At 37.9% G+C, this 10,648-nt stretch overlaps 2 protein-coding genes and 1 long non-coding RNA gene across 3 annotated transcripts; 2 read left to right on the top strand and 1 right to left on the bottom strand.

Annotated features, from left to right (window-relative positions):
* The first annotated feature begins 2,252 nt into the window (after positions 1-2,252).
* Positions 2,253-3,454, top strand: LOC116172134 (charged multivesicular body protein 1b). Its single transcript, XM_031489280.1, has 4 exons — positions 2,253-2,421; positions 2,512-2,775; positions 2,823-3,024; positions 3,075-3,454. The coding sequence occupies exons 1-4, from the start codon at positions 2,400-2,402 to the stop codon at positions 3,193-3,195; spliced, it is 609 nt and encodes a 202-aa protein (XP_031345140.1). The 5' UTR covers positions 2,253-2,399; the 3' UTR covers positions 3,196-3,454.
* Positions 3,455-4,265: 811 nt separating this feature from the next.
* LOC116171607 (E3 ubiquitin-protein ligase MARCH8) lies at positions 4,266-7,452 on the bottom strand. Its single transcript, XM_031488550.1, has 5 exons — positions 7,288-7,452; positions 6,844-7,230; positions 6,650-6,794; positions 6,408-6,528; positions 4,266-4,843 (listed from the first exon to the last, which is right to left on the bottom strand). The coding sequence occupies exons 2-5, from the start codon at positions 7,162-7,164 to the stop codon at positions 4,336-4,338; spliced, it is 1,095 nt and encodes a 364-aa protein (XP_031344410.1). The 5' UTR covers positions 7,165-7,230; positions 7,288-7,452; the 3' UTR covers positions 4,266-4,335.
* Positions 7,453-10,036: 2,584 nt separating this feature from the next.
* On the top strand, positions 10,037-10,648 carry LOC116172656. The gene is made up of 3 exons (XR_004145724.1): positions 10,037-10,124; positions 10,171-10,229; positions 10,282-10,648. It is a non-coding gene; the product is annotated as an uncharacterized LOC116172656 (long non-coding RNA).

Here is a 10,648-nt window from a genome sequence, read left to right as displayed (position 1 = left end):
CGAATTTTGTAGCTAAGTGTTTTTGTTAGTTTGTTATACGTTATTGCATTTGAATCAAATTTTTACCACAGGAAATTAATTGGTCATTTTTAAAAAGGGTTTGCGCATGCGATTTGGGACATATTTTGCGCATTTGCAGACCAAACCTTTTATATTTTATTTGAAACTATTTTGCCACTCTTGAATGATCTTCAGATCATAGTCTTTTGTACTGTGGTCCGCCCGTCCGTTCGCCCGTGTGCACGATACCTCTGTTTAAGAGCGGCTAATAATAACAAATTTATATATGGTTATAAGGGTTCTTTTTACATTGAGAAATAATACACTATTATTTTTTCTGGTTCTTACGTCAATAAGGACAGTATACGTCCGCTACATGGTTTGGTATGATTCGAGTAGCAGTAAACATTTATTGGCATTTTTAGAATCAGGGATTACTATAATTCCCTAGCTCATGTAACAACTTCGGATTTTCGTTTATTTACACCGCAATGGTCTTCATTAGGTGTGCAACAGTCCAAATATACTTCCAATCCGTGACGTAGGTAGAGCGAAATTTAAACAAAGTCAATATTGAGGCCCATTCGAAAAACTTCAAAATGTCTTGATGCATATTTGGCGGCCGCGTGCATTTTGTCCAAAACTTGTAAAATGCTCTTTTATAACTGCGTGTAATTTGACCAAAATATCTTAAAATTATTACTTATGCACGGATTGCGTTGTGACAATAAGGAATAAGTCAATTTCACCTAGAGGTACGCAGTTTTTACTTTACCCATTATTCAACGTAATACAACGACGCCCAAATAATACAATCAGGCCGGGTGTTGGTAGAGCGAGGTAATGCCTCGTGGTACATTATCTTCTATACTACTTCTACACCCTCCGACCCCTCGTAAGCAATATATCGGTTATCTTCAGATACATGGGAAGAGGTGTCAGAAGAGGATGCTTGCAAGATATACAATAGCTCGCACCTGGACCAGACGCGTCAGTTTGTGATAAAGCCATCACACTCGCACAAGTGGCTAAAGTGTATCAGACCTAAAACAAATTTTTAACGTGGGCTACTACTGTTACGAAAATTACTTTGATTAAAATAGTACGAACATGCGCATACTTTATTTCTTAACTGCGCACTCTTTTACCTTTTTCCACCAAAGCTTTCTATTTTTTTAAAACATTTAAACAGTTAGCTTTATATGTTGTTTCAGTGCTTAGATGCTAAATTTGAATATTTAACCAGGTATATTTTTTGGATTCTATACCGAAGAGGTGGATCAAAAATAACTGACATTTAACTGATATGTTCACGCACAACAGCAAAATTTTTAAAAAGTAGTTTATTATCAACAGTATATTAGCAAATAATTGTAATCATTTGAGTGATATATACAGAGCTCAATAATCCATTGTGATCTCATTTGAAAAAATTGGTTTAAAAGTATAAATCATAAATCTAATTTTATTAATTACAAAATTATTTTAAATCTTTTTTATAGGATAAATTACTTAAGCAACAACGATTTTGGTCTATTCATGGACATATAAAATAAAAAATAAAATTTAGTTTATTTTTTACCCAAACTTGTAGAAATTACTGAAAACAACGTACCAGGTATGTAATAATTTATAGAATCTAAAAATGCAAAAATATGCAGGGAGTGTTTGATGAAGTGAAGTGAATTTATGGTCACTTCCGGCCAAACCGCAACAATAGAACAGTACAATTTCCAACATTCAATTCATTTTTACTTATAATACTTAGTCATAATCATCTACCAGAAATTTTATATTCACATACCGCCCAATTTGGTTTACACACTGTACTATGTACAGCGTGCACTACACCAATTAGAAGCTACATCCAAAACAATACATTTTTTTTCTTATTTTTGAGATGTGATTAAAGTTAAGTTTCGAATTCCACATTTTAACACTCGCTTGTTCTTCTACCATACAAAGAAATTAAGTGTTGCTCTCTAATGCTGTATGTAGTGAAGGTCCACACTCCATAGCGTTAACCGACTGTCACACAGACAGACGAACGAAAAACCAATATTTATTGTGTATAAATTGAGTATGAATCAACGGACGACACTAGTTTATGATTTTTAACACATTTTTAATGGTGGATGAAATGCAAACAGCCAATTTCATACAAAAAATTCATTAATCCCCAAGTACCGGACGGAAACTTGACAATACTGCAAAAGAAGGGTTATGGCAAGGTCATATATGACGTTTAGCAGTTTTGACAGTGGAATTTTGACATAAATAAAATAAATAACAGCAGCTTTGAAGCTGTATCCCTGGTAATTAAAAGTTAATTTCTTTTATTTTTTCTCTGTGCAGTGACTCCAGATTTGGAGGTTTAATCAGTCAAGACGGGGAACGAAATGTCAGCCTCGGCCATGGAGAGTATCCTTTTTTATTGAATTTCGCTCAAGGTTATATGTGACTATGAGTAATCCTTTGCTAAGCATTGTACCTACCTTAATTAACAATTAGAGCATCTCTTCAATTTAAAATTTGCTGTGAAAGAGCTGGAACGGAATTCGAAAAGATGCGACAAGGAAGAGAAGCAGGAGAAGGCCAAGACAAAGCAGGCGATACAAAAGGGGAATATGGAAGTGGCGAGAATACATGCGGAGAATGCAATACGGCAAAAGAATCAATCACTTAATTACTTGAGGATGTCGGCACGTGTGGACGCGGTGTCTAGCAGAGTACAAACGGCGCTTACAACTAGAAAAGTTACAAATTCCATGGCCGGTAATGGGATTTTATTTTCTACAATTTGTAATCATTTTTCTAAACAGGTGTAGTAAAAGCAATGGATGCAGCTATGAAAAGTATGAATTTAGAAAAAATCTCTACACTAATGGACAAATTTGAGCAGCAATTCGAAGATCTAGATGTTCAAAGTAGTTACATGGACACTGCAATGTCGCAATCAACAACTACATCTGTGCCACAGAATGACGTCGACTCGCTTATGCAGCAAGTTGCAGATGAAGCCGGGTATGCTATTTCAAACTTTGGGTTTATTTTGTTCTTATTTTTCTTCATAGTTTGGAACTTAACATGGAACTACCGACTGGTGTACAAACCGGTAGCGTAGCAGCGACCGTAGCTTCTCAGGAACAAGATGAGTTATCACAACGTCTGGCGCGTTTGAGGCAAGCGGAATAAGCAATTTAGTACTATTCAAATTTGGAAAAATATTACCGTTACAACTACAGCAGCCAATACCTATTTTGCAATTTGCTAGCTTTTGATATACTAATGCTATTAACGATACATTTAAGATAGTTCTTTATTGTTTGTAGATGTTTGTTCTCTTTATTGATAAGAAGTTTATCTTATATTTTTTAATAAACAAAATTTTGTTCTATTTTATTACATAAAAAAACGTGTTTACAAGGTTGTTAATAAATACCAAATTTTGCTAGTCGACACAAGATTTAAAGGGCTATGATGTTTAAATGTATTGTTTTTGAATTGTACATTTAGAAAACTGTACAGGGAAAAAATGACAATTACGTAGAATTGACATTCAAGAGAAGCCAATGCACCAGGTTTTTAAATAATTCTACATTCTGTATGTAAATTTCAGTTGCACAAATGGACAAAGTAAGAATATTCAGAAACATTCCTTTTCCTATTTTTGGAGCTAATTTGTACATTGTAGAGATAGTTAGAAATGAGAGAGATTTATTTGAAAACTATGTGAATTGGTTAGTTGTTACTAACTGTTAAGAATGTCTTGAATGTCAATAAGTGCAAAAACAATCAAATGTAATTAATTTTTAAAAATATAAATTACATGATTTGATTTTTTACTTGTTTGAATATCATTTCTGCAGTTGTGGCACCCAGTAGAGGGATTAAATCGGCTCTTAGGAAGGGGCATCCCAAACATGGTTTAAATATTTAAATCTAAAATAACAAAAGGTGACAAATTTGGAGGCTGTTTATATTTTTTGTTTTACTCTTAATGACACCCTCCCCTCTTTAACAAACAAGTGTTAACAGGCATCGCATTTAAACCCAAAATAAATAAGAGGTAGAGGAAAAAAATATCAATATATAAGTAGATGAAATTTAATACTTAAGACACTTATATAAAAACATTTATTATCTTTATACAAATAACTCATGATTGAACTTAAGAACAGCATAATAACTTGAACATCAACAAAACTTAATAATCTTCTAGATATTATGTACAATTATCACCGATAAAATAATTATATAAAAAAAATTATCAACAATGCAGTTATAAAATCAATAATGAAATATAATTCAATCACAATTTCATTGCATCAACATTCATACTAGCAAATTTTCACTGCTGGCACTTAAGTTAGGCAATGATTTAAATACACCTTTATTTTTATTTTTACTCTCAGACCTGGATGAATGTCCAGAAACAATTCTGGATTTATTTGCACTATGTTCAACATCCAGCGCCAAAACCTCTTGTATATTTAATTCGAGCGCGTCGAAACTCGTATCACCTAAACTCGTGGTTTCTTTTTCCTCCGTCTGGCTCAAATGATCCGAAGGAGTTGGAGACGCCCACGCTTCACCTAAACGTTGAGACATGTAATTATTTAAGTACAAATCTTCGGCAGGAGTGGGCGGTTCGTCAAACTTATAGGTCGATTCTTTTGAATCGCAATGCGGCGAGGCGTTGCATTCTATACTTGCTATGACTTGCGAGGAACGTTCATTCGGTGCGGGCGATGAGTGTATGGTTATATTGAAGTTTGGAGTAGGTGGCTGTATGGGAATTTTTTCGGAAGCACTGTCTGGTGCATTTTGGACTAAAATGATCCTAAAAGTAATTTGACACATTAATTTTTGACTATGATAAAACTAGTTTATATTAAACAATTTGTTGGCAGTGTCCTGTCATGATGCATTTCAGGTAGAGGAGAAGAAAGGAAAGATTTTAGAAGAAGAGATTGGCTAGGGGGAATAACATACTAGGAAACTGTACACATTAGTTAGTAATAGCACAGATCTAAACATACACAGATTGCTAACCTTATGCATTTTTTGGGAAACAAATTTAGGTATACTTAAAGGCGCCCTCTATTGTGCAGCAGTATAAACATGTATCGTTTAAAACTGTAATATGACGATTATGGATTTATATAATAGTTTAAATGCTTATTAAGTTCTTTATTAGTTCTGGCGATCACAGCATACAAATGATACTTGCAACATTTTAGCTTTTTAATTATATTTGCGGTGTATATTGAAAAAATATAGGGCCTAAATCAGAACCCTGTGGTACTCAACATTGCAGATGTGCCGCATCTGCACAATTCATTTTATTTAAATAGAGAGAGACTAATGAAATGTTTAGCGAACACTATGAAATATTTGAAAAATCTAACAGTATTAACAGTGCAGGTCCGTAGCCAGAATGAAGTAGCAAGGATGGCCGGTATTTTTCTAAGGAGGGCTAATGCTCTTCTTAATAGAAGTAATTTTTATAAAAGAACCATCCACCGTAATTTCCCACAGCCCCACCTGGCCAAACCCTGGCTATGGTCCTGTAACACTTTTAAGTTTATGACAGAACTCAAAAATTTTACCATGAAATGGGCCCAAATATTCCTTTGGCACACTCTTAATTTTTTTACCATCAAGTTTGCCATAAACTCCATTACAGAAAGTTTTAAAACTGAGGAGGAGCTGTCCAAGATTCTCACTCTTTCTAAAAAAATGTGCATTTCTCAAAACCAAATGGAAAAACCCATCATTAGAAAATGCCAACTAAAACCTTATTAGAGAAACCGAAATCCAAAAACTTGGTCCCAAATACTCCTTTGTCACTTGGAATATGAAAAAGTCTCAATCTACTATAAAAACTATAAACAAATTCACTTCGAAATTCACTTTAGACGCCTGCATGAAGTTGGCTCCCTATACTTTCAAAAGAGAAAGTACTTGAATTCAAGCCCGGTACAACTCATTGCTCCACACTGGGAACAATGCAAACTTTACGCGATGGGTACTTCCACGTTCTAACTTGGTCTGTTTGCAGGAGTGTACACTCCAAGTGAATGTGGAAGACCCCTTTAAGTTTGTTCAATTGTTTTCTAAATGGTACCCTCTTATGCAGAATCGAACTTCCTTTTAAATGTGAGCTAATTAAAATCCATTTCCAATGAATCACTCTGTATGTTAATTAACAACAAAGTTATCTAATTCTAAAGTATTAGTTAGTGCAAAATACTAACAAAAGGCAAATTAGATAATTAAAAAGGTTGATATTAGCATATTTGAATGAAATAATAAATACCAGTTCTAACCAATGGAAATAAAACAAAAATAATCAAATGTGGTGTATTGCCATAAACGATGAATAAATTACACAAAAGTATTACCTGTTGTGTGCTTTCCACCGAGAAAATAATTGTAAGTATTGTCGACACTGTATGTACATAAAAACCGCACCTCCTGTGAATCCAACAGCTACAACTACAAGTTTCGTCCAGAAAGGCCATGCTGTAAAATTATTGAAAATCGAAACTTCAATCCATCGAGACACCTACACAAGCTCATCAAGCAAAAATCATTCGAAATACTTTGAATTTCTGTAGATAGAAATAAAGAAAATTAACCGTACCAATCAGACCCTTCTGAACCTCTTCAGTAGCTCTGTCAATAAGTACAAATAATGACCATATTACGCAAATTGCGGCTACAAAATGAAACAATATGGCACATAGCAGTCTACGTCTCTCTACGCTAGTCATCTCGAGCCTTCTCCACTATAAAAAGACATGTTTAACTGTATCACATAAGATTACCGGTTCGTACCTCAGCGATCGGCTTAATTTTTGTATGAAGAATAAAATTGAATTTACATAATTCGCACGATCTAGTATCGGATGCGGCCAGCCACTGTTGTAAACACGACTGATGTACGTATTTAAGACTTCCGGCACAATAACAAGGCGATAACAGGGGGTTTCCGCAATCTGCTTCACAATGACATATTCGACAAATATCACTATTCGAATTTGATATGTTTGTGCATGACCCAAAGCGTGAGTTATCTTGTTTCTTAGCAGTCTCGGAAAAGGCACTACTTGTCGGCTGTACCTCGCGATTTTTCACTTTTATAAACTGTTCCGGCATCGTAACTTGTACTCAGAAATTATTTGTGTGCATTATGGAAAAATTGTGTCTGTGATTAATTCGGTTCTGTAAATAAAATGAAGGTTTTTTCTGAGAATGACACTAAAATATCTTGGAACGTACCAATTTTACATGTAACCTATAAATACCGTGGAAATAACTGCAATCGTATGCCATTCGTTAAATTTTTATTTATAGCTTAAAAATTAAAGAAAAATTATCTATTAAAAAGTAACATTACTGTCTTTATTTATCTAAAAATAAACTACGCAAAGGTGAACTGTCAAATTTGTCAATATCTAGGTAGAAAAACAGTACCAACCTGAAATAAATATAGTTACCAGTTCCCAGTGTTGTTGCATTTGAATTCTTGGACAAGCAATCAATACGAATCAAAATTTGCATCCCCGTGAAGCAATATTTCTCAAATCACAACTCCACAGAAAATATTATTATAAAGGATTTTCAAGAATTTAGACTATAATTATTGATGGCAGGTCTCGACACTCGAGAGTGGGTATGATGGCACTTGGACGTGGGAAAATTCTGGGGGCCGTGGGAAAATATTTTGGCAGTTGGTCCTGGGGTGCAAAAACAAATTTTGGTAATCGGTCGGGGGTGCGAAATTCCGGCAGGCTGTCCGGGGTGCCATTTCGGCAGTTGGCAAATAAAACCTCCTCATCCACAACATAATCTTCCTAATTTGGCTTCTATGCAGATTTAGAAGCTTAGAAGACGCAGATTTATCAAGGGACCCTGTTAATAAGACTGTCTTCGTCCGGTTGCTTGCTTTGCCACTGAGCCTGGAATTGACTCACCCAGTTTTTAATCCTGGCCCTGACAACAAAGAGAGTAATTCCCAAGGCAGGCTCGGGCCTGACGAAAACCCCATCAATGGCTTCAGGAGCCAACCCTTTTGTTGTCCCTTGGCACCCAAAATTAAGCTTACCATATTAAACTCAACTAATCTATTTAAAGTTCACCTAAAGATCTCTCGTTAATCATCCGGGCACATATTTTCCAGTCGATCACTGGATCGGGCAGCTCCTTTTAGCGAGTGTGAAGTTACATATTAGTCTCCAGAGCCTGAAAAGTGTGTTGCCAGGAAACATGTGAGAGCCTATCACCCGCGGTAAACCTGCCATATGTTATGATAGCCTCAGTGTTCCCACTTTTACGAAGTTTTTTAACTTCAAAAAGACCCTCCATGTTACCACAGAAGGTGCTCCATAATCCTCGTTTAGACCTTCGAATGTGGTCCTTATACGCCCAGTCGGCAGGCAAACTTAGTTCGCATGGCCTGGGAACCTCGATCCTTATATTATGAACCTTTTCAGGTCTGAGTTCCACCAAGGTGTTCTCTTCGTTCCTCGAAAGGTCCACAGTTTATCGCTGTTCTCACTTGACGTTTATATGGCGTCGCTAACTTCCACCTGCCCCTCTTTCCGACAGAGCACAGGTGGTCGCCATCCAACCGCTCTGGCAGTTTCGCCACAGCAGTCCCAGAAACCTACAGGGCCCGCAGTGGGATGCCAGGTTTAGTTTGAAAAGAATATATGCCTGATGCCGTCCGATAGCAACGGTTCATCAGACACTCTCCAACTTGCGATCAGGTCAGTACTTGAGAAGGAGCCCAACGTCAGATCAATAACCTCCTGTCTCTGCGCTGCGATGAAGGTAGGGGCTACTCCCCATTCAAATCGATTCACTATCGACATACATGCAAGTCCTAGGATTCAGTTGGCTGTCTACCACAGCAAGTTGACGCCCTACCTCTTGTACTGTGCTGCAAATTCCTCTGTAAGGAGATTACCTTGATGTTTTAAGTTCCCCCCTCTCTTAATGAAGCCGACGCACGATCCAAAAGCACGTCGTAATCTTTCTCGATCTCAGAAGGCACCGCGCTGGTATTAATCCCGACGGCTATTCGATGTCGATAACGAAGGAGCCCCCTCCGTCGCAACGACACTGCGGGTTCCGCTGCTCCGGTGGAGCACTCGCTTTCGTCACAAAAGTGACGTGCGAGACCCCCGCGTGTGTCTCGCTGGAGTGCCCGATAGGTTGCCTCATCAATGCCTCCTCCATAGGCTCGTCCTGAAAACAGGATTTTTGCTCTGGAGGCGCTTCATCCGGGAGCCCGATTAACACAGCCATCATCTTGGTTACGATAGGGAGGTGCCTCTGTACTTTAAAAAACCCGCCATCCCAGAGCCTATTAAAAGGGAGGAACCCTGCCAACCGAGGAAAGTCCCCCCCCCCCCGATCTCGTCAAGAAATGCAGCCATATGCACCTCGACTCGGCGATGTCCACCTCCGGGTGCCATACCGGAACGATAGCCACCATGAGCCGCCGCAGCGACTTAGTCATAGGTTCGTGGTGCTCTCGCTGAGGCTGCTCTGAGCCAGACCTCGAAAAGTTTCCCTCCGGCCTGAGACGCTTGGTCCCTGCCGTTGGGTCGCTTATGAGGGGCACCGTTATCGACACTGTAGCCCAGTGCCACGCAGTCACGGTCGCTAATACCTTGACTTGGTGGTTGGTCCGTGGCGACTACCTCCGTCGCCACCAGTCTGAATTTTAGCCCCGACGAGTCATTATAATCGTCACTACAGGAAGCCACCATCCCCTTTTCAAATCTCTATGAACCTTGGAGAACAAACAATATGTGAAGGTTTTGCCTTTCTTCACAAGTTTTTTTCCATAGTTCTTTGTGTTCGCAACCAGTCCTGTGGTATTTCTATTCCTTAATCCATCGCAGGGCTGTTGTATATCCTTTTACAAGCAGTGCAGCCGGTTTTGTTAAAAAGAACAAAACAACCCGGAAAATGTTCTGGCGGCAACAACCGGAAAAAAGCGGCGGCATTGTAATATTATATCTTTACTCGCCTACATCTAGTACGTAAATTGAAAACAAAAACTTGGCCAGTTGTCAGGGTAAACAGAACTGCAATTTTGCTAAAAGGTAGGTCCGTTATTTTTTACAAGCTTCAATTTAACATTAATTTTAGGCGCATTTAGGTAATCCGTCCTGAAGATATTGAAATACAGATATTAATCGACCAACGCGGTAAGGGTGAAATTTGTGTAAAGCGGTCACAATAAATTTTTAAATGTTTCAGAAATCAAAATGAATTGTAAAATAATTTTGACAATCTTCTTAATCTCCCTGACGTTGCCAGCAATATGCGCACAGGACGATGCATCCGCGAAAGCAGCAGAGGAGCCTGCGACTGTCTCTGAAAAAGGGCAAGACGGTGCCGCCGCCTCCACCGAAGATGCTGCTAAATCAAATATTACTACTACCACCCCTCCAGCGCGGTTTTACGATGAAAGCTCTTGCACACGAGCCGCTTTGCAGTGCATTCTGTTGCCTTTCCTGTTCTTAATTACAAAGGCAATTATTTAAATTTGAAGTATTTGTAATAGATGTTGCTTAAAACCAAATTATTGGCAGTGTAGTCTAATAAAGATTCCTCTATTCCCGTA

This window comes from Photinus pyralis, unplaced genomic scaffold (assembly GCF_008802855.1).
Source record: "Photinus pyralis isolate 1611_PpyrPB1 unplaced genomic scaffold, Ppyr1.3 Ppyr1.4_LG5, whole genome shotgun sequence".
Lineage (NCBI taxonomy): Eukaryota > Metazoa > Arthropoda > Insecta > Coleoptera > Lampyridae > Photinus > Photinus pyralis.
Note: the sequence above shows the minus strand (reverse complement) of the source record. Positions and strands in the feature narration are given on the sequence as shown.

Excerpts from the sequence above, each read along its gene's own strand:
- LOC116172134 (XM_031489280.1), top strand. The coding sequence starts at position 2,400 with ATGTCAGCCTCGGCCATGGAGA. Across the intron at positions 2,422-2,511 it reads GTCAGCCTCGGCCATGGAGA|AGCATCTCTTCAATTTAAAA; the intron begins GTATCCTTTTTT and ends ATTAACAATTAG. Across the intron at positions 3,025-3,074 it reads CAAGTTGCAGATGAAGCCGG|TTTGGAACTTAACATGGAAC; the intron begins GTATGCTATTTC and ends TTTTCTTCATAG.
- LOC116171607 (XM_031488550.1), bottom strand. The coding sequence starts at position 7,164 with ATGCCGGAACAGTTTATAAAAGTGAAAAATCGCGAGGTACAGCCGACA. Across the intron at positions 6,795-6,843 it reads AAATTAAGCCGATCGCTGAG|TGGAGAAGGCTCGAGATGAC; the intron begins GTACGAACCGGT and ends GTCTTTTTATAG. Across the intron at positions 4,844-6,407 it reads CGGTGGAAAGCACACAACAG|GATCATTTTAGTCCAAAATG; the intron begins GTAATACTTTTG and ends AATTACTTTTAG.